Source organism: Streptopelia decaocto, assembly GCF_964273445.1.
Source record: "Streptopelia decaocto genome assembly, chromosome: 2".
Classification (NCBI taxonomy): domain Eukaryota; kingdom Metazoa; phylum Chordata; class Aves; order Columbiformes; family Columbidae; genus Streptopelia; species Streptopelia decaocto.
Window position 1 is genome coordinate 123,443,756 of NC_138655.1, and position 24,258 is coordinate 123,468,013.

Genomic DNA, 24,258 nt, shown 5'->3' on the forward strand with positions numbered 1-24,258 from the left:
GTGTTTGCTAAAGAAAGGCTCTTATAATGGAGGGGTGTCCAAGAAAAGTAAATGAGAAGAATTTGAAGATGGGCAAGAGCGCAGTTCAGCTTTGCTACAAGCAAGGCTTTTCCAAAGTGCGGTGGGCAAAAGCATTTTCTTTGCCCCGTTTATGATAAGCGGAGAAAGGAGCGAGGCTGTATTGAAATCTGTGTGGTAGGAGCTCCATTTTCGTTAGGAGACCATTTAGGGCCTTACAAAGGCTACGAGTCAACTGCAAAGAAAGGAGGCATTTCACAGAAACTGAAGTGTGACCCTGTGTTTTTCTTGACCTCAAGGTCCTCAGCGACACAAAAGAGGACCCCAGCACCAATTCTGCGGCAACAAATGCCTGTTGTGAGTAAGTGTATTTAAGGAGCAGTGACAATAAGGAATGACCCGAGGTGCTTGTTTCCCAAGAGACTGCCAAGGTGGGGAGTCCTGTGTGCAGCCTGACAGAGGTGAAGGAGATTAGGGTGCTTGGAAGTATTTCCCTAGAAAGTCTCTCCTGGAATGCATGATCTGGCCATCCGTGTTTACTGTTGTGACACCTGGACAGTGTTTTGTTTGTTTGTTTGTTTTTTAATTCAGTTCTGCAAAAACTATAGAAGTAAATACAGTAAATACAGTCATTACCTGAAGTGGGATTTTTCTAATTTAGGACTGGCAAGTGTTTAGGAAGGCTTAGTAGCCTTGTCTTTATTTCACCCTTCCATTAGCCCATGATTCTTTCACAATCAAAGTAGACATGAAGAGCTGCAGGTCCCTATTAAAGTTCGTGATGGAATTAGGGTGCAGAATGATGGATTTCAAGACATGATAAAACTCTTTCTAGCAAATAGTAGTCCCCAAACATATTCCAGTTGTGACCTGAGAAGGCTGCTGGAATCATCCCAAGCAGCCATGTGTTGGCTCTGCAGATCGTTTGAGCTGAGGAAATGCATTTGCATATGGATGTCATGCTAAGGAGGCAGGGCAGCCCGGATTTCATTACTGCTAATGATGTGTGTGGGAGAAGTGATTTAGTTTACAGCCAATGCCAGGCGTGGCATATTGAGGAAGTACTTCGTTCATACAAAGCTCTCTCTTGCTTCTAAGACCTAAAAAAGAGGGGATTTCAAGCAGTCCCTGGAGGCCCAGTGTTACATGACATGGTCTTGTTAGCACCAAGGGAAGAAAAGAGCTGTGACTGAGGTGAGGGAAGGGGAAGAAGATATAGTAATGATGTCGTGGAGGAAAGGATAGGGGGAGAAATGAAAAGGAATGAAAAGGAGAACAGAAGAAGAGCAACTGAGGATGGAAAATCAGCAGGCACAGCTGACTCTGTAGGAATTGTGGCTGCCAAGACTGGACAGTCAGACTTTGCAGGTGCCAGAATTTTTACTCCAAGTCCTTGTTTTAGTCTGCCCAACTCAAAATGCAGGCAAGCACATTGGGCCTGGGGCAAGACATCCAACTTCAGACGACAGGAGAATTTTCCGAGAACTGGAGATGGAAAATGGACCCCAGGATAATACTGGAGATGGAGCAACTGGTAGTTGCTGCACTGTCAGAATTATCTCACACTATCTCCGTACTCCAGTGGGGCTGCCTCTGCTTTCCCTGCTGCAGCAGGCACTGCCTCAGGCAAGGGGGAAAAGAGAGGGGCCTAGGGGCACATGCTGGGCATGCACTTTGGGGGACAAAGGGATTACTATGCTCAACAGCTTCAGGAAGAGCTATTTGAACTGGGCTCAGTACCTTGGCTGACCTCTCAGGTCAGAGTAATGAATCAGTCAAACAGAAGAAAGCAGACAGAGGGAAGGACAGGGTGAACAAGAAGGAGGAGTAAGTCAGAGGGATTAATGATGGAGATAATCAACCTGATCTAGTTGAAGATGTCCCTGCTCATTGCAGGGGGGTGGGATTAGATGACCTTTAAAGGTCCCTTCCAACCCAGACTATTCTATAATTCTGTGATTCTATAAGGCAGCCAGTGACAGGGAACATGTAACAGCAGCTGGAGGAGCAGCTCAGGGCATGCACCGCACTCAGGGTGAGCGTTGGGCCAGAATTTCAAAGGCTGAGAGGACCTTGAAGAAAGGCCCAATTTGGGGGTTTATGAGGCCCAAGACCTCTGGTGTTTTATACTTAACATGGTATCATTGCACAGTGTACCAGGGCAGAAGGGCTATGAGGTGCTGTCCATTGTTTGGGCATGGGATGTGACAGCATATCTATCTACAGCTCACAATATGAAAACCTGAAGAAAGATCTTTGAAGAGGAATTATTCCTGCCTTATTCATGGAAAAGCAGCTTTTTTTAATGGATTTTAACTGTTTGGCTGCAATCACCCACCGTGTGTGTAATCAAATGGGTTACGAGCTGCTAAAACTCACTCCTGGAGCAGTCTGGAAATGCTCTCTCTGGAAATACAGGATTTTTTGAGTACCTTATTTAAGCTATGTTTTTTTTTTTCTAGCTTTCTAGAGAGGGAAATCATCTGGTCAGTTGGACAGGGGGATGTGAAGGCCACTTCAATAATTAGTGAATGCGTAAATGCAGTTTGGACAGTTCCCTGTTTTCTGCTTCATCTGGGTTGAACTCAAAGGCTATGGGACACTGACATTCAGCTGGGGTTACTGGAAATAAAATGTTGTTTACTTGATATTGCAGGTGAACTCAGAAAAGTTGTGAGATGTCTTTAAATTAAACCAATTTATAGCATTTGTGCGCCCTTGAAAAAATACTGAGATTTGCTGAAGTGGTGGCCTTTATATGCTGTTTTAGGACAAATGTATGCTATTGAACATGTTTTGACTATGTGTGAGTCATGTGAATGATCTTCAGTCGTAGGAGGGCAGCATGTGGACTTCACCATCTAGAAGAAGTTAGAAAGATGATTTAGCATAAAAGAGGAAACAGGAATCAGCTAAGTTTGCAGTGGATCTGCAGAGCAAAGGTGGGGCAGAATAATGCCCAATATTTTCTAGATGTTGTAAAGAGAAAAGGAGAAAAAGAGACTAAGCCAATACATCATTGTGCAGTGGGGCTCCGCTGGATGACTGAATTCTGTTGGAGATGGTTCATTTCTCCTCAGCGACAACAGCAGGTTTCAAATAATGCTTCGTATTTCCCAGGTTTAGCAGATGAAGGAAATGAATTACTTGGGAGGTAGATAGAGCAGATTTGCAAATAGAGGAGAATGTTTTATGGACAGACTTGCAAACATTTGGCCCCTGCAGATGCCAGAAGATTCTGCATCTGCTTTAATCAACGTGGGTTGATCCTTTCTGATTATTTCTTTGAGATCCCCGTGGTTCTGAAGGCAGTAGTTTTATATTATCTAGGACAAAGAGACTGTTCAGCTTCACACAGAGGGCGACTTACCTGCAAATTCAAACTGTGCAGCTTTTGATCGGTAAGAAAGGCAAGTGAGAGCTGATGATCTGAGAATAAGCATTTATTAAGAATTCTGTAATTCCCCCTCTGAGGTATCTCAGCTGTCTTTCAGCTATGTCTTCATTAGAGATACCACAGACTCTTCTGTTTATATTGTCTTCTTTATATTTTGGCAAAAAAGAAAAAAAAAACACAACATGGTAGGAAGCAAAGACTCTTTTTTCAAGCAGGTACCTGGGAAATTACTGCATTGTGCTCAACTGAGTGTAAATAACGGCTGCAGAGTGGCAGACGCTTAAAGTAATTCACACAAAATTTGAAATTACCCATTAATTACTGTCTCAGGGGATACAGGTCTTTTATGGCAGGAATCTCTTCAGCAGATGGGATAAGAGAAGTAATGCAGTTACTGTACTGGGCAAGGCACAGTTGTTCTTTTAAATCTTTTTACCCCTTTGTTGTACTTTTCAGCAGGAAGGTTCCCTTCAGATGTGGAGGTACTTTGTGGCAAGTTGTGTGGTGGGAGCAGCTTCCAAGGGAAGCCCATATAACCGTTGTTCTGAGAAGGTGTTCTGGCTCAGAGAAGTCTGGTTTTTGGGGTTTGTTTTACATTTGAACTGTTATTGTTCTTTCATCCCTATATTTAGGATCTGTTGGCCTCAAAATGTTGTATGGCTGGGTTTGCAAACAGTTGGCTTCTGCAGATACCAGATACCACTGTTTGCTTTGATCACAAGAGGCTGATTATTTCTTTGAGATCCCTGTGGTTCTTGGAGCGGTAGATATATACCACCTACAACAAAGTCAACGTTCAACTTCTCTTCACAGAGAGGACAACTCACCAGTAGATTCAAGCTGGATGTCTGTTCAGTTATTCGCAAATGGTGGAGAGAAAAACCGAACATCCTAGAAATGCTGAGCAGTGCAGTGGTTGGTGTAGAGGCCCCATGGTGTCACCTTGACTGCTTTTGTTTTCAAGACGGTTGGATTGGGTTGGAGGGTAATGGGATCGGGTCTCCCTGTATGTTTATAGTGTCCCTATTGTAATGTATCTCCTTTAAGATAACATCTTTTTTAAACATAAGAGGCAGGAGAGAGGGGAGAGGGCAGGCAGGCACTGTATATAGCATCTATAACATTTAATTATATGAGACAGGGATTTTCCAATGTGCCTTGCAACACAAAGAACATTTAGATATCAGCATCACGGTATGTATTTTCTCAATCACAACACCCACACATTTCCTTAGCCAAGTAGAAGTTTTCCTTCTATGGCTGCATATCTAAAATTAGCCTGAAGGTCAAATCTGAATAGAAATACCCTTGCCATTGAACGTGCTGGGAATGATTGGTGCAATGGGCTCAATTTTCCCATTGAAAACCTTCATTTATTTTTTTAAATAACAGTTGCTTTTACAATTAAAGAGCTTGGAGAAAGGCAAAATGAGGCCTGCTGTATAACATCATCATCAATATTCTGCTTTCACTGCAAGGCTATTTTTATAGCCAACTATTTTAAATGTAACAAGATGGATATAGTGAAGCCGTAGTATAAAAGAGCAAGAGGCTTCAGAATAGCTGAGCACTGGCACCTGAAAGAAAGGCCTTAAAATTCGGAAGATGTTTGTACATGAAAAGATATACACCATGAAGAATTATAAGCTAAGAAATACATTGTTGAGAATAAATTAATAGTTTAGGTCTAAAAATAGTTGCTTAACCTGCAGTTGTATTATGTGAGGACTACAGGGCCTATACTGCACAAACGTAAAAGCACCGTCTTGCAAGAAGTGCATTTATCAGCCACAGTGTTTTATTGAGTGCTTTAATAATACAAGTGTACATCAACTGATCCACAGTCAAAAGTGGCAGGTCCCTAAGAAATTTACAAGCACTTTTTTTTTTTTTTTAAGTAAATCAAAATACATATTAATTTGTTCAACGCAATAGCCTTTTGCGTGGGAAACAGAAGGCTAGTGATAAACACAGTCTTAGTAATGCACAGTGATTCTTGATTTTAAGCTTTTATACAAAACTTGTTCCCAGTAGCATGCACCCACCATTAAAGACTTCAGTACAAAAAAATAACCCTAAACACTACATTTAAGTAGAAACGAGATATAATTCTGAATTTGTTTGTTTTCCCAAAAACCACATGAAAGAAAAAAACCCCACACATTAATACAAAGCTTTGTGACAAAGCTCTATACTATTACAGATCCAACATTCTTTGCACTGATAACCAAAATTCCCTGTCTACATTTGAGGGAAACAACTTTCAAGTTAACAGAACAAAAAAACCCCAAACAAATAAAAATAAACATAAAACCAAAAAAGAAAGTAAGGACAACCTTTTGTCACAAAATGGTTCAAAATTTAATAAAAAATAAGAATGGAGGGAAGGGCTATTGATGCACTTAGTGAATGTGCTTGCACAGGTCCAGCAAATCCTAGAGTAGGTTCCTATGTGGCGTATCGCTTGGTCCACTGTCTGGCCATTCTGTCGTGCTCTGCTCTGTTAGTCATGTACTGAGTGGCAATACTTCCAACCAGGGGGTCAGCTGAAAAGGAAACACAAACTGTGAAATACTCATCAGCCTTGAGTGGATGAAAAAGCTCTTCTTTGATTCACATTCATTGAGTTCTCCTGGGTTTAACTGTAAGAACCAGGTGTCTACAGACACTAGTCCCATTTTGAAAGCATGCGTGCATACAGGAGGAAGGGAAGAGGAAGATGGGGAGGAGACAGTGGGCTGGCAATTAGCTATGCATTTCTGTCAAACATTTAATTAAAACCTTTTTCTAAAATTCTACCTCACAAACTAATGTTCCAGTAATTTTATTTTGAGCTAAAAGTCTCCTTCATGTGACAAGTACAAACATACTATGTCATTTATTTATGGTATTAGACTCCCACAAATAGCTACGTTATCACCTAAGAAGAGGATGGGCTTGAATTCCATTATCAGGTTAAGTGTTTTTTTTTGAATACTTTTAGTTTTGAAGCATTAAAGAAAATATCAGGAATTAGGGCAGTAAGTACTATTTTCAAAGGAGCAAAAGTTAATTCCAGTCTTTGGGAACTGGTATTTAATTTGTGGCATCTTTCTGAACATTTATATCACCAGAATGCTGCATGACTTGGTCTTCTCAAGATGTTTCTCTATTTCCAAAATGAAGAAACATCCTTAAAAGGTATTTTCACATTAATCTGGATCTACAAGTTACTTCACAAATTATTAAGCAAAACTAATCAGCCCTCTAAGAAACATAAACCAATACTTTCCCGTAAGTCACTGTATGTTATCACAATTTTTCTCAGTTTAAAGCAGACAAAATGTATAGAGATTTTATCTTTTCTTGGGGACCACACTCTTGCTATTTCTGCTGCAACAGTAAATTTCCTGAGATTCTACCACCACACCATGCAAGTTCAGAACCACTGATACCATGGGGTTTTTTTGTGACTTAGGACAGATGAACATAACATCTTCTTAAAGTCAGTTAATTATCAGCTTTGTAGCTGACTGAAGATGGTGCCATCCAACAATATGAATCTCAGCTTCACCAGTACAGTCATAATCTGAGTGTGGTGTTTGTGTTATTAACCTCTGAAGTTCCTGGGACTGGATGTCAGGCCATCCACAAAGCCGAGTAAATTTGGGCTTTTTTGTTTGTTTCTTGACGATAAGAGTTTATGATGGGAGAAATGTGTTGGTTTAGCCAAAAATGAATTGATTGGCTTACTGCCAACATTACTGAATATTACTGAATAATATCTAATGAAAAAATCTTTTGCTACTTTCAGGAAGAGTCCATGATTTGAATATTAAATGTGCACCTACTAAATTAATAAGGCAAGTTATCACTGTGACTGTGGTATACTAAGTCCCTGTAGTCTCAGTCCTGCAAACACTTACTGCATATGATTACCTTTATTATCTTGATATATCCAGAGGAGGTCACTGAGGCCTGGACTTTGCTATTTTTAACATGCATGAGTGTCAAAGAAGCATATCTGATCTAAGATCCATTTTAAAAGTTTCAGACTAGAAAGTATGTCACCTTTAACTCCTCAGCCAAGGAGAAGAACTATATAGGGGATTATCAGAAGGATTTTGTTCTGTGCTAACAGTCTACAGGTATTTAAGGAATGCAAATTGTTCATGGCTGGAATGAGGTTTGAGAAGCACTGCAGGGTAAATGGGGAACTTGGGCAATGGGAAGGGGCAGAATTTTTTACCATGAGGGTGGTAAAATACTGGAACCAGTTGTCCAGAGAGGTGGTAGATGCCACATGCCTGGAGTCATTCAAATCCAGGCTGGAGGGAGCTCTGAGCAACCCGATCTGTTTGAAGATGTTAATGCTAAATTGTTAAACTGTTAAATAAGATGCTAAATGCTAATTGCAGGGGGGTTGGACTAGATGACTTTTGAAGGTTCCTCCCAACCCAAACTACTCTACGATTCTATTATTCTCTTGGCAAAATTTTAGGGAGTAGCCACAGGGGAACCTTGTCATAGTGTAAGGTAACCTGGGGATGAGCCTGACAGCTCTGCTGCAAATTCCCACACCATCCTTGGACGGGACACCACTGTGTGAAGGAAACACTTTCACAGACCCATGGAAAAACAAGGGTTGAACTTGGAAGGAATTCTTAGAGCAAAATTCAATGAATGTGCCAGTTTACAAGCCATTGGGGAAGGTGCAGTTTGGCCTCTGAGCCATCTGGTTGTGACGAGTTGCAAGAATATCACAGCATTATCATCTGGAATGCAGCAAGTACTTAATGAGGTTTAGTCCGTATCTAAAGTGCTGCTGCTAAGACCTTTATAAAACCTTATGTGAGTCAGTGAAAAGTGATGTGCTGTAGTAAAGGTTTACCCAGTTCAAATCTGAAAGTCTTTTATGTGTGGGATGAATGATTCTGTGAAAGCGTGTCTTTCACATTGAGAGCCGTAAATCAATTTCCTTGGTATACTGAAAGGGTGCTGAGGATCATATCATCATCCCCAATCCTGGATGATAAATTACAATGTTTCGTTTCCTAGTGTGGGTTTCCATCTATATCTCCTTTTGGGAGAAAGGAAGTATTTCAGCAACATACATCTTTGGAAGGATTTGGAAGGTACAAGCTCTTCCGCTCACCCCCTCCCAGCATAGGAGGGTGTCTACTGTCTTTTGGGGCAAGGGAATCAGTGAAAGGAGTTCTTGATTAGAAAGTGGGGAAATCTGTTGAAGCCCAGTAATGTAGGGAACTGGGCTGTTTATTTACCCATATGTTCAAGACTTTGTCTTTGCAGTGCTTTTTTGGCAGCTGGGGAAAGAGTGGAGGTGATGGCCTGCAAGATGTCTGAGATCTACATAGCTTTTGTTGTAGGCATGTAAATTCCCACCAAAAGAGTGACCTGTGAATCAATTATCGTCTTGGGTGCTTTCCTCAAGTCAGTGCCTCTCTCCATGGGTGTCTACCTGTGTGAAGCCAAGAGAGGTCCTTGCCTGCTGTAGTGCAAGGAGGACCAGCTGTCCCCACAGCCAGCTGCCAAGCCAACGCTACGCAAAGGTGTTCTCAGTAACAACAGTAATAACATTGTTCTTTGCAATTTGGCAGCTTGGCTATACATTTTATTGGCTATAACAATATTGAATAAAAGAATAAACCCACACTTTTGCCAAGCCACTTGCTCGTTCCAGACTCCAAAGTGAAGAAACAGAAAAACAGTTATTGCTAGAGAGGCCTGCTTTTTCACATCCTTGTCAGAGGGTCTGGAGGTGTGTTGTCATTGTATGTTGTTATTTATGAGGATTTTAAAAAGGACTCTTCAACAGGTGTTTGGAGAGCTGGTTTATTTTAGCAGTTCCCGTGAAGCCATAAAAGCATCAGCAGACACAACTGCTGTGTTTGGGAAGTCGGGACAGCTGGCAAGGAGGGAGACATTAACTTCAGAGCCACCCAACCAGTGGCACATTGGCCTGTTTGATGCAGCACACTGTGTGTGTGCTGGAGGACAGAAGGATGACATGTGAACTCCAGAAATGCAAGTGGTCTCTTTCTGCACCTGCATGGGCAACTTCAAGCCCAAGCCCTATTGTCCCTGGTGGAGGAGGGAGCCAAGGCCCAAGGTGACACACCTCTCAACACTTAATGAGTTGTGAGTCACCATCGCTATGCAGTTCACGGGATGGGCCATAAAATTGAGATGACAAGACAAATTGAAGGACCTTAATTAAAATGAGTAAAAAATTTAATTCCCAACATGCACAAGCCTTGGTTATAGTGTCCGAGTCCTACAAAATACCAAATATAAGGAAGAAACAATAGTTCCCATTTACCCCCTAAACTAAAATTTTTATCCTGTCCTTGGATTAATTCCATGCAAAATCGGAGTTCACCAGGAGTTACAGCATCAAACTTAACGTTAAAGAGTAGTGCAAAAGTAACGAAAATACATAAAAAAGCACCAAATTAAACAAGCATGGACGGAAGCTAAGGTTCAGCAAAGTTGCTTACATGGAAAACATTAATACAGAGAACTAAAGTATGAAGAAAAGCTTCTGGATGATTTATAGGAAGACTGCAGCTGCTAAATCCCCGCTCACCTCACCATATGTAATCCTCATGTTTTATCAGAATTCACAAAATTACCCTGAATTTAAATGTAGTTTTGAAAGCTGGGCAAGCTGGATCTCCTACCTAGTTTAAAAAGGTTAGATGCAATGCTTTACAATGCCTTGTCATCCTTTGCAGCCACTTAATAGGACTGTATAAGGAAGAACATTTGTGTCTCATGTCTGTTGTAAGGCTAATCAAATTTACAGCCCAATTCTAGGGAGTTAATGCTATTGGGGATTTGGATGAGTTGAGGTCTGGTCATTACAAAATTTCAGCTGTGTTTAATGCTAGTTATACTGCTTTATCATTCAGAAGACAGACTATAATTCTTCTTTAAAACTACTTTTCCCCCAAATAAATGAAAATATATTGCTAGACTGTATTTTTCTCCACTTGTATTTTTACAGCTATTTCTATGACAGCAAATAGCAATTTCAGAGCAGAACTCATCTCCTGGGCTTTTCAATGCTCTTTTAAAAATACAGCAAACATACTCTAGTGAAATAAAACTGGAGATGGTGTGTTTAACAGCTTGATTTCAATGTGCCTTCTCCATCAGCCACATGACATGCAATGAAATTCCAATTGATAGTGCCAACATGGTTAAAGAGACATACATTTAGACTTAAAATGTACATTACGGGTGTTTGTATGCATTATATATATATTTATGAGCATTTATAAAGTAGAATTATATTTCTATTGCAGTATTCTAGAGTTTTAATAGAGAGCAACTGATGGAGCCAGTTATTACACCATCACAAATGGGTTCTCAGAAAGATTTCTGGAGCACCTTAAAAACAAAAAAAAAAACACGGCCCTATAAAAATCTCATGGTTTCTTCAGCCAAATATTTACAATGCACTTTTTTTTGGTCCAGGTTTAGATCCAGCTCTGTATCAGGGGGAATTCAGAAGAGCTGGCCTCCAGCTGAAGAAGCAGAATTAAGCTGGAAGAATTTCCAAAGGTTAGATGCAACTTGAAAGGTTTTATTCTGTCTCTTGAACTATAAACAACTCCTTTCTCATAGCTGCAAGAGGCATCCCATTGAGAAACTCTATGGAACTAACTGTTCTGAAACATCAGTCACCAAAAAATAAATTAAATTTTCCTTTCTTTGGACCAGCTGTATGAAACGCAGAAGAAAACAAACAAGTAACTTTTTAGTTATTTGGCCTCCAGTTACACCTTTAGAAGAGTTTTTGGTTTATGGAATACATTTTGGTTTTAGGCCTGCTTCTCTTTCCAAATAAGCTGCTGTATTGCTTTTTGAATTAAAAATTGGGAGTGCTCTGTGATTTTTTTTTAGGAAAAGTCCAGGTGCTCTGTAGGTCATCTATAGGACAGCTGCCTTCGAGTCATCTTTATACAGCAGCACAGGCAGGACTGGTTACCCCAAAATTAAACTTCCCCAAAATAAAAGTTCATATTATCCATAGCTACATTTTGTTTGGTGATTTCAGTGCAAATAGCAGTGCAGGACAGTATATATTTCCATACTGGTTTGCAGTGAAAGCCAAGTTTCCTGAATCAAATTTTTGTGGTTTTTAATATTGTACCAACTTTTAAGAAATAGGTCCCAAAAGGCACACTAAAAAAAACCACGCAAAAAACAACCAAACAAAAATGACAGGAAAAAGCAGAAACTAATAATTCTGAAACACCGGTTTTCTTAACAGTAAATGCTGACAGCTTGATGCACATCCAAAACATCCTTAAACTTAACTTTAAAAAAAATTGTTTTGTTTCTAATTACATTTTATTATGTTGTTTTCAGTGGCATCTGGGCTAGTGTTACAAGAAGCCTGGTCGGTGAAAACTACAGAAAAAAGCAGAGTCAGACATGCAATATCAAATATATCATAGAACAATTTAATACTCTGAGAGGAAGAGGTTAAGAGAAGATGAATTGTTTGTGAGTAATTCTATTTATAGTGTCACTTTGTCTCAGGAAGTTTCCATAGTTTGCCACCCGTCACCTGTTTTAAACTTAACGAACTCCTAAAAGACCATGTCAAGGATACTGTGGGTCTTAAGGTGGAAAATGAGGTATGTGAAATGCATCACAGCATCCTTCAGTGATCATACAGCAGCAGCGTTGCTCTCTTTTGCTACCATTAATAATAATGCACAGACTAAGTAATTCTTTGGAGGCAGAGGCAGGTGAAGTGGCACACTGAATTACTCCACTAACCTTTCACCTCTGAAAAGAGCGCTCAAAATCAGGGCAGAAGTGAAAACGAAGGCAGCGCAAGCACTAGTCCCTGTTTGTGCAGCAACAGAACTCTGCTCACGGTTGGAAGTCTGATGAACACATGCGTACGAACGGGAACAACAGAGGGATTCAAGTCAGAACAAAGGGCGGTGGCAGGGCTCTGAATTGCTTTACACACCCTACAAGCTGAGCTACAATTTATTTCTGACTTTCATAAAGTCACAGTTTCAGCTCTCCATACAGAATGTATTTATCCATCTATAAGACTCCTTGAAAACTGTACAGAAGAATGATAAAGTGATCAATAAACACTGTACAAAAAAAAGGACTATTAAAAAGGAATTATTTCTGTAAAGAAAAAAGGTAATCCTTAGACGAGAAAGGATCAAATTCTAGAAAGGTCTAATGTCTACTAGGAAAGAAGTCAGTGAAGTTAATATCCAGTTTAGCAGTTAGTTTATGGCAGAAATCATATGATATGGAGTATAATGAACTCTGCTTCTTGTTTTAGGAATTAGTTTTGCAGATTGGGTTGGTCACATCTCAACACTCAATAGAAAAATTCTGATATATATAGGCTATGGCAGTGTGCTAAAACATGAAAAGATGCCTGCTGAAATTGCCTTAGGCCTCATGCAGATCATCAGGCTGGCTACTATGGTTGACATGGTTTTGAAAAAGTGAACAACCATCTGACCTTCAAGGGTTGTTCCCACCAAAGTAAAATAAGAAGAGATGCTGCAAAATATCACCCTTTGACATAGTCTCCTTAGGTACAAGGTGATCGAATGTGTTGGTGTCAGAAGAAACAAAGGACAAGTTCGTTATGTCACTTCTCAGTTTCAGATAAGACCCTGTATTGTCTTTCCAGGTACAACACGGGAAATAGGGAAATATGGAGCAGATGCATAAGAACTTGAGACACAATCTTTGGAAATGGATCTGAATGTTTAAGCTAACCACCTCTGCATTTAGAGAACTGAGAACTGTGCTATATACTGTAGCTTGGAGACTGTGTAACTTTAAAGCCTAAATTTGCCAAAAGTTTTTGTACCCACATAGGAAAGCCAACCTAGTGGTCACTGTTTTAATGCAGGGCTAAAGGAAACTTACAGTTTTGCACCAAGCTTCCTATGAAGTTGTGTTCACCAGTACATCCCATAGTCCTGGTCACTCAGTCATCTGGCCCTTGGCTATCTCTGCAGCTATACACCTAAAGTCTTTTTCCTGGGAAAAATCAGAGCAAGTGCAGGAGGAGAAGGGGGAGAGTGAGATAAAGCATGGAAGACCCTGAGGTTTCATTCCATTGTAGAGCCAAGGTGTAGGCAGGGTGCATGTCTGGGCACGTAAGCAGGGAAGCTGTCGTGTCACACTGCTTGCAAGAGATGAAACTCAAGAGTGCTTCTCTGAGGAGAAACTTCTTTACTTTGAGGGGGACAGAGCACTGGAACAGGCTGACCAGAGAGGCTGTGGATTCTTGTTCTCTGGAGACATTCAAAACCTGCGTGGACACATTCCTGTGCAATCTACTCTAGGTGAACCTGCTTTAGTAGGTGGGTAGGACTAGATGATCTCCAGAGGTTCCTTCCAACCCCAACCATTCTGTGATTCTTGGTCTTCAAGGTTTTCAAGTCATCATGATGACTCCAAGGAAGTTAAGTGGTCTTACAGTGGTGCCTCAGTTTCCCATCTATAAAGTTGGACTATTGCTTCTCCATCACCCAGGATATTCTGAGAATAAATATGCTAAAAATTGTGAGGTATCTGGATTCTGTGGTAAATGGGGCTATATAGGTGTGTATTGTAAAGAGACCAATATTCTTGACTTAACTCTAACTTTTAAGCTCCATAAAGTTGTCAGAAACACATTTGACTTCTGTTAGTTCATACAATGATTGAAGTTACACAAATATTAAGGCATGTGTGACTTGATTCCAATGTTCAAACTGTTGTCTGGAGGAAAACGTTACGTACCATCGAGAAAAAAAAAATGAGCTCTGCAAATCCACCTTAGAAAACATCCATTTACTAAAATACCCATTTTGGATACATGGAAGGAGAAATTCATTACTCTCCCAAGGCTTGCATTTGATTGCTGTCAGCCTACCTACCACAGATCTGTGTGAAATATGAGGCTGCCTAAGAAAAAGATGTTTCAGAAACAAGGAGTATTATCTGGACCAATTTTATTAACATGGCTCTTAAAGGAAAGCATTGGCAGTGATTCATCTCTGTATATTGCCAAGGGAAATAATTCTTGTTTAAAGAATAAGGTTTTTTCCCAGTCTTCGGTTTTTAGTAGGATTTCTATAAACTTCACTGGCTGCCTGGGAGTTAGCTGAGGCAATCATGGATCAACGGGGCACAGTGTACTGATCTTGAAGAGTTGTCTTTAATTAAGGAAGAACATGCACCTATTAGAAGTGCCAGCATGCTGGAACAATTAAAGTTCTGAAATAACACACTTCACTTTGATGCTTGGATGCGTCTCAAAATTAAAAGGACAGATACATTAGCAACGTATCTGTTCATAATAATGAACTCAATTGAGAAACAGTCATTGTTATTAGAAAAAAATAATAAAAAGGTGTTACTAGATAAGAACTTGATAAGAAAGACATTACATGGCACAAGGGTTGATAAAATTTGCAGAAAAAGTGATGGCAATGTGCATTTACCTTGTAGGAGGTGACTAGGGGTTGGATAATAAGGAAATCTCAGCACATTTTCAGGCAATGAAAATGCTACCATCCATAATGTAACTGGCATGTATCCATAGGGTCATAACTATATTTTCAGAAAAATGCTGTAGATTTTATTTTTGTCTGAACACTTATTAAGGGAGGGATAGCTATTCTACAGGAATTCCAGAATGTTTAGCGTTTCTTTCATCTAAAGAAAAAAGTACCACTTTTCTTCTGGATTTGTGTTTTCTCACCTTCCACTAATTACCATCTCCAGGCAAAGGCATGACCTATGGGTCTTACACATCCCAAACAAACAGTTTAATCCCAAAGCAACTGGGTGCAAAGGCATTGCCTGTGGCCATGCTTTGTACAGTGTTAGACATCCTATAATCACATGCAGCAAATGTAGACTACTACACAAAAAAAAACAGGAGGTCCAACAGGATCCACACTTACTGTGTGGATTCTCAAGGGACAGGGAGGGGAGGAAGTGTTAATGCATGTTCTGGTCTTTAGTGGCATTTAGACACTGGTATCTTACGGGTTTGAATGTTAGTGATACCAAAATCTTCAACTGAAACACATCAGGATCATTTTAGATGAGATGCAGGAGTCATCTGAATCCTGCTCTTGAATCTTATCCCTTTGTTGCTTTATTACAATTAATCATTGGAGTAAATAGAAAAGCCTATATATGTTCTGAATGCTGCTTATTTTAGTTTAATCTGATTTTCTCGTTTTTGTCCTATTAAATCTTGTTATTAATTTCACACATTTAAATCCAAAACTGTTATTAGGAATCCCATGCAAAATGTCAAAAGAATACAAGAGGCTTTTATTTACAAAAGGGGGGGCTGGTGAAAAATTTTATCCTTACTAAAGGCCAATAGGACCTTTTTTCATAGGCCAGGGCCTGAAATCCCTTGGCAAGTTGAACATCCCTTAGAAGAGAAATAGGAACTTGGGTGTGCCTTGCATTAACACAACTCTTACTGTTACCGGTACCAATAATAACTCAAAAACAGGCCTCTCCGTTCCCTCTCTATACTTTCTTTTCTCCCAGGGAACATGTGGAAGGAAGTTGCAGGCTGTATCTGGCTCAGATGTATCTAAGTTTATATCTGCATTGAGAAATAGTAGAAGGAAAATGCCTGGAAACTAATTTGTTCAGGGTTTTTGTCGGAACGGCCCAGATGCTCTCTTTGATGGGCCTGGCTTCCTGGGGCTTTTCTGGACTGCAGGCATGGGTTGTTTGAGCCTAGTTCTGTGCTGCTTGTTGGGACTGTGTCTCACATTTCCACATGCATTTGTGGTCCATACTGTTCTTAAGGAGTCATCCAAAAGGTCACTGTGATATAAATGTAGGGAACAGGTGCCATCCCAGCAGGTATGGGACAAGGACCTCTGGAGTCAGTGTCACTGCTAACGTGTACACTTGATAGGTTTCTGACAGTCCAGAGTGGTGAACTCTTGATCCCTTGAGTGCTGCAGTGTTAGCAGTAACACTGCCCTACCAAAAGAGGCATCCAAGGAAGATGCTTGTACCAACACACAGTGGCTCGAGAAAGTACAAAACCCCGAGTGCCATCTTGCCATGAAGATCAATACAGGGCAGTTACGGTGATATTCCTGGAGGATGATCACTGACGTGACATGGGACATCCTATGACGGGAGCAGGGTGGTGCGAGCTCTGGCAATGACTGAGCCATCAGCAGGTGAGTGAGAAAATTACCTCATTTTAGTAACCAAATAGACTATGCACTTCTAAATTAACTTCAGAACACGAATATAATTAGGCTTCATTACAAACAGATTGTAATAGGACTAGAAGGAAAAAGAGGTTAAACAAAATAATTAGTATTCAACATGTAGGCAGGGTTACCTCCTGGATTAGTTGCAATGAAGTTATATGGCAACACTGAATAAAGATTGAATGTATGATATTTACAGAAATAATTTCATATTTAGTAACAGGTAAAATAACTTTATTTGCAAATCCTATCTTTCCTGCATGAGGGGTCACACTGACTCCATTGTTATGCCTGACTAAATGATGGTCACTTTGCCAAATGATTTCAGGCATTTGCGTAAAAGGTCCTAAGACTGAGCTGTAGAAAAAAAATTATACAAGGCAGAGATGGAAAAGACATGGAAGTTCATGAAGGCGTTCCTTCTGCTAGTATAATATTGTGCCTTACAGTACTTTCTACTTTCATGCCACATTAATAGGTATTATAAAGACTGAGGATTCCAGCCCTTGAGAATTTTCCAAAATCTAATTAAAGTTGCAAATGCTCCACTCCATGGAAAGGCCTTTTTCTACGCCTTGTATAGACGGAAAATTTTACAAATAATTTACTGATCAGAGCTCTATTTCTCTAACCCATATGAATGTGAAATCTTACAGTACAGACCATCCTTAAATTTGGGACAATTACACCATACATTTTGCTATTTAAGTAACTGTCTGCTACTGCAGTTAAAGTGCCTGAACTTAATTTGCTGTGAAAATAGGGATTCTGAAATACACACTGCATATAATTTGTTTTATTTGTTGCCTTTGATAGATCTGCAAAACTGTAAAACACAAACAATCATTTACTCCTCCCCTGCTGAATAATGCAGAAAATTAGCCATGCAAAATAAAAGAGAGATGTTTTGCAGTAGTGTAAATCATCTCGGAAGGTAGAATCTGAATGACTCAGGAATAATAATTTCTGAAATTTTACTCAAGACAGTGAGAGATTAAACGATTTAATAGCTAAGATAATTATATCCAGGATTATAAATTTTGCTTTTCGGGACTGACTACGTTCTTGTGAATCTGTTAGAGAGCCAAATGAGCAGGCTTCTTTTCAGGAGCTTAAAGAAAGTGGAGCAGTGTGATTTCTATGGTGAAACAAGAATAATTATATTTTAAGAACAGGAAGAAGCAGCCTTAAAAATACTTGTGCTAATCAGGGTCCTGAAGGTGGTTCACAGGCAATTAGAAACATATGGCAAAAAAAAGTGAAAATATGTCCTTGCCTACATGATAAAAAAAGTACAGAGAAAAAGCAAAAACCCCACTTAGTAAAATGGAACAAAGTCTAAATGAAAAATCTGGGGTAGAAAAATTCAGAGTTTATGCTAGCTGAGATTTGAGCTATTTGTACTAACTGGGAATAATGGATATTAAATTATTATGAGATGAGAGAATTAAGTGAAGGAATACAGGTAACATGTGATGCCTACATTATTGATTTTTTGGTTTTAATTATTTTTCCCTTAAATATGTACAGTTCTATTAGTGAGAAAATATACCCAGTAGAACTGGTTAAGACCAGATCTGTTACATCTACTTCATTCAAAAGACTCCAGTGTAATTAAGGAGATGTCTATATTGGCTAGACAAAACCTGCATGAAACAAAGAAAATACATGTAATGACTGTAAATTATTGGAGTGTATTTTGAAAGTAAAAGGCAGTTTACTTTGTATCTTGTAATCCATTCAAATTAAGCTAGGATTCCATATTATATATATGGGAAATAATAGCTTTATCTGAATACTTCACATTGTTAAACATTTAACATTGATAACTTATTTCAGTCTTGGTTCACACAAAGATTTATTACGTGTATTCACTAAATCACCAGTCTTCTCTCTGAGGTAATAGGCATAGAAAACCTCCACTGGTACTATTTTAAATTACACATGTTTATTGGAAGGAAAATGAATTGTAACCTTTTGTATTTGTAACATCCATCACTCTCGCATTTTCTCAAGTACTTTCAATTTGACAATGGCTAAGGTAAAGCTCTTAGAAAGCCTGTGTTTCTTTAGCAGAAGTGCACAAACTTTAAAAAACCCTGTGTGTATATTTATCATATAGCTTTTATAAGCTTCATGTGGAAAACCACAACCAACCAAAAAACCAACAAAATTCCAGTTGTATTTTTTTCCAGCTTTACTTCCATTTTGTGAGAAGGCTGAACTTTGTATGTTATAGAAGCCCCTTTTGAGGAATAAGAAAAATGAGGAACAGTTAAGGGTAGTGACAAGACTCTTTTCTCTCCTGAGTGCCAATTACATCCCTTTACATTTATTTCTTGACAGAGATGTACAAAACTTCTTTACTGATTTGGATTTTAGTCAATTTCTGATTTAATCAGATGCCATTTAGTAAACTGATGGTTGGGTATTATTATGTGTGAAGTTCAATTTTTGTCACCTTGTCTTAAATAAAAACAAAATAGGACAAGAAAACAAAAAGCACAAGAAATAATTAGCAGCACGGTTACGCTTTTCCCATTTCAGGAATGGTTGAAATCTAAGTTTACTTCCCTTGGGAAAAAAAAAAAAAAGACAATATAAGATGTGACAGGTAATTTTGTAAAGAAGGTTATAAAAAAAAAGTGGTCTCTTTTCCATAGTAGGAAAAGAACACAAACAAAAAAGCAACACATTTAGTAAAAGTTAAAAGGAAGCAGATGTTTCATATACCAAATAGTTAAACACAGGCAAGAATATAGTGTAGGGATATTAGAAGGTAATTTAGGAAAATTAAAAAAGAATTAAAAAACACACTAGTCATGGCACCACCTAAGTCACCATTGCAAAGGCTATTACTGCTCATGCTTCAACACACAATCTGATCATTGGCTGTGGTTAGGGAAGAGGGAATTTCCTCTCCAGTATGTTACTGTGTGAGTAAAGTGCTTTGAGGGAAGTTTACATTTTTCACTGAACCACTGAGCAATGAGCAGTTACAGGCAACATACCTGACTGAACCGAGTAGTACTGTTTTTCTCCTACAGAATGACTATATTTCTCCTTCTGGTGATTTTTCTTTGTAGAGTTACAGATGCACCAGTTAAAAAAAGAACAGGGTAAGTGCATGTGTGACTGGTATCTGGAGCTACAGCTAATGACTGCTTTGTGCCTTGGATACCACAAAATCCAGATTGCATATTTTATTTTTAAAAAGTAATCTCTACCATTCACTTTCTAAATTACATAAATCCACCAATTTTCTTATGTAAATAACTCCAGACATATTTGAGAGAAAAAATTATTTAAATAGACTGTAGACTTCTGAAACCATAATGGGGGGTTTAAAACTAACTATTTCTAAACAATCTTACTTCTCTAGTTGCATTAATCTTTTTAATGATGTCTTGTGAGCTTTGAATAGCCTAAATCTAAACACATGAGCAGCCTCTATGCTCATGAACAACCCTCTTCTACCCATAAGGTGTTGTCAATGTGCAACTGAAAAGAGCAAAGATTTAGGCCAACATAAATAGTAATCCTGATCCAAGCCTCCTCCCCCTGCACACATAATTAGGAGATATTCCAAGACATATTTTCCTGAGAACTACTAAAGGGATGACAGTTCACAAATGTTTTTCCTGCTGTTACAGTAATCCCTACAGTCATGGGTTCATGTCGAGGGGACTTAGTCAACTGATAAGAACAAAATCTTGTAACAGTTTCATCGTCTCTTTATGACAAAGCAAATTAATTCTCTTTCGATGCTTATCTATGCATGATTTTCATAATGTGCTGCTGCACTGCTTGCATTCACATACATTTAATTTCATGTTTATGGAGCAGGTCCACAGAATTTAAGACATATAGGTGTATGTGTCTGCAAATATTTAAAGACCAGATGTATTAGGGAGTCTCTTCCTGGCAGTGCAGAGACACTCCAAGGGGGGCTTTGGATGCCTAAACCCCACGGATAGTACTGCTAACCCTGCTGGCTGGCTGCTGGCATCTTTAGGTGCCTAAATGCCTTTAACATGTTGGTGCTGTGCGTTCAGCTCAGAATACAAGAAACTCTGATTCAAACTACGGAATAAAAATTAGTATAGTATAGTACTATAGTACAGTATAGATAGTATAGTACAGTATCTTTTAAAAGGAATGTAAAGAGAAACTATTGATAGACTAGCAAGGATTTGTAAAGATCAACTGCAGAATATTTGATAAGTCCAAATATGGACATATTACTTCAATAAATATACAGCAGATTCTGCAGAACTGGCAGGGGAACATACAATATTAAAAGATAAATAGGTACTTTGTAGCAAAAAGAACTTTGTTGCAATTGATGGGGTCATTTTGCTCATATGAATGAATTGATGGCGGCGGGTTTTTCCCAAAGCAATCCTGCTCTGGACGTCATTCTGTGCTTGCTAACAGCAGAATGAAACTATCAGCTTTGTGCTGCGTTTTCATTTTGTGATGCTTTTGGACAACCGATTAAGATGGCCTTTAGGTAAAACAGTCAGGCACACACACCCATCCAGCAGCACCAAGCAAATACATTCTGTATTTGCTAAGCAAGAGCCACCGGAGTGAGCTTGTTGTATCTGGAGACAACCCAAGGCAGAGATTTTAAAAGGAACAGAAAGGTTACATTGCAACTTGTAACAAAACAAAACAAAAATTACTACATGAATTGATTCCTCACTGCTCACTGCTGACTTTTGTCTACTGTCCCTTACTTGTTGCTGTGCTTGAGTGACATGACATAGAGTATTTTCCTGCTCCAGATACAAAAGAGTATTTTCTATTGTGCTGAAACAGCCCAGAAACCTGCCCGTTTCCTGAGAGAGCACAGTATACAAACTCTGAAGAAAAGGGAAAAACAGCTCCAAGCTAAAGAGTATAAATAATCTCAGACAACAGAGCAATTTCATTGTTTACACAACCCTCTGTTGCTTACAAAAAGGATATATGGCAAAACGAGATTATTTTGTTGTATGTCTGATAGTGCTGTGCTGTGACATTGCACCTGGTAGCCTGTGGGTGCCAGGGAAGAATCAAAGCAGCAGGGGTTGGGACAAATTAAATATTGTTTTGGCAGCTTCTAAGTATTTCAGTCACTTTCCAGGATATTAATAATGTTTGACAAATCTACTCAAATATTTTCTGGATTATTTCAGGAGTATTTAGGATTTTCCTGTCTTCTATATATCTTGACAAAAATGTTGTAAAAGGAAACAAGATTTTATTACAAACCAGTACAAAATATATTTGTGCACAGAGAAGACTTAGAGTCCTGTTTAATAAACTGAACAATGATGTTAAGCTGCTAAATAAGAAGGAAAAAAATTAGATTGGATTCTGAAACAAAGCTTTTTGATAGTAGCAAAATGTGCAGATTATGGCTTTAAGGGGAAAAATTACGAGAATGAGGAAAATGAAAAGTGGCTCATCCCTTGAACTTGCTGTCATCCAGAGTTTCTAAATTCACTTCACAACTGGGGGTGAGGGGAAAAGAAGGAATGATAATTGGGAAGTCTAAAAAATTGCAGAAGGAACATCTGACGTGAACCGGTACTGACAGAAAGCAGCCTCTGCTATGGAGAAGCACCAGATGAGGAGAAAGACCATACATATGAGATATATAGAAGAACACAGAGAAAAAAGATACATCCAGTCTGCTGAGTGGCGAGGGGCACGGACCTGTTCTTCATTACCCAGGGCTGGGTAGCTATTTTAGAGTTTGAACACAGAAGCCAAACAGCAGAGCTGTGATCACAAGTCAGCCAAACCCTCACTCCGAGCCAAACGCTCCAGCATGGAACAGATTTTATTTTTACAGCTATGTTACATTTTCCTTTAATAAGCTGTCTTAGATTTATTTTTAAACTTTTTTTTTGGACAGGCTAGTGCTTTCAAATCTCTCAGTAATTCTGAAAATAGATCTTTTTTATTAATACAGTGGACATGTATTAGTGTATCTAAATTCATGTTGGTATGCCTTGAGCTTATCAGCTGAAAAAACAGAGATACTCCTGTGGAGCCTAATGTGGTGACACATGCTTGCTTTGTAAGTGGCCATGGCAATTTTGGATGTTAATGCCCCTGTACCAGAGACATCAGGCCAAAGCAGAGTCAGGAGAAAGGAGCGTGCCAGTGGGTATCAAGGTCAAGGTTGGCAGCCTTGCTCCAGCTCCCAGTGGGAGATGGGCTTTCCTGAGAGGGTTCAAAGGAACCTGCTTCCCTTTGCCTTGGGCGTGCAGAAGACAATTCCATGGCTGGCGCAGGGGGCAGCAAGGGACATCCTTAACAGCCCTATCTAGATTTACCTGTCAATACCTCATACAAATTGGTAGATCTCCCCACCTACTACTGTTTTGCAAAGGTCCTGGTAACAGAGAGCAGCAATTCCAGCAACTTTGTAGCAGGGCAAATACAGTTAAAAGTCACTCTCCAAAGTGCTGTTTCAGATCCTGTTCAGGATCAAAGATAAGCATTAAATTACACTATTGAATCCTTTTCCGCAAAGGATGACAGAACTGGGATTTTTTACTCTCAGCAATAAGACTACAGAACCTTACAAACCTTTAGGAAAACAAAAAAGATTAAAAAAAACAACCAAACAAAAAAAGGATATTGTAATGATTGCATCCCATCTCTAAACTGTCCTAAATACCAGCACTCTCATGCAGGTGCTGGTGAGTATGTTAATAATTTTTTGGCAGAAAATATTTAGGCAAACTTAAAAACATGCCAAACCACAAGGATAACTAGTAATTGCAATAGAAAAACAGCAACAAATTGGCAATTATACCTATTCTGGTAGATAAAGGCAAAACATAAGGATGATGCCTATAAAGCAAGCTTGAAAGGATGTCTCGTGTCCCTTAGTGAAACCAGTAAAGATCCCCATAATCTAAGTATGGTGGCTTTGTTTATCTATGCATAGATAAATGTAAGTCATTAAAATGCACAGCCATGTTACTCAATGTGGGCTAACAAAGTATGAAACAATCTGGCAAAGTCATGATTCATGGCAGAACTTGTAAAAAAGAGTATATATACTTTTAATCAAGGTGTATTTTATTTGAAAACCACCATTTGTTTTGCAAAGGTTTTTAATGTAAGCACTCTGCTTTTCAGATGTGCTGAGCAACTGCAACTCCAATAAAAATTGATGTGCCTTATATCGAAGTAATGTAGCAGTATCCATTCAACTCATTTACTCTTATATTTCCTGTGAGGACACAGAGAACTTTACATGTTACACTGAACAAACTGTATCACACTTTCTGGTGTATTTAAAGGATGAAAAGAGACAAGCAGCTTTTCACTGCTAGTACGATTTGCCACTGAAGTGCTTGAGAGCAGAGTCAGACCAGCTAACCTGGCTAGTGCTGATCCAGGCAAAGCCAGTACTGTTGTCAGGTCATGCATTTGCTTTGCCAGAGGCTAACTAACTTTTCTAGCAAAAGCTTTTCCTTCCTCTCCTTCCTTCCTTCCTTCCTTCCTTCCTTCCTTCCTTCCTTCCTTCCTTCCTTCCTTCCTTCCTTCCTTCCTTCCTTCCTTCCTTCCTTCCTTCCTTCC

At 39.2% G+C, this 24,258-nt stretch overlaps 1 protein-coding gene across 3 annotated transcripts in view; it reads right to left on the reverse strand.

The window, feature by feature from the left end:
- Positions 1-5,191: 5,191 nt before the first annotated feature.
- Positions 5,192-24,258, reverse strand: part of LOC309436642 (ubiquitin-conjugating enzyme E2 E2) — a 207,927-nt gene continuing 188,860 nt past the window's right edge. For all 3 annotated transcript variants that reach the window (XM_082045982.1, XM_082045981.1, XM_082045980.1), the window contains exon 6: positions 5,192-5,961. In XM_082045982.1, the coding sequence (XP_081902108.1) occupies positions 5,864-5,961 (98 nt within the window). In that variant the 3' untranslated portion in view covers positions 5,192-5,863. The remainder of the gene's footprint in view (positions 5,962-24,258) is intronic.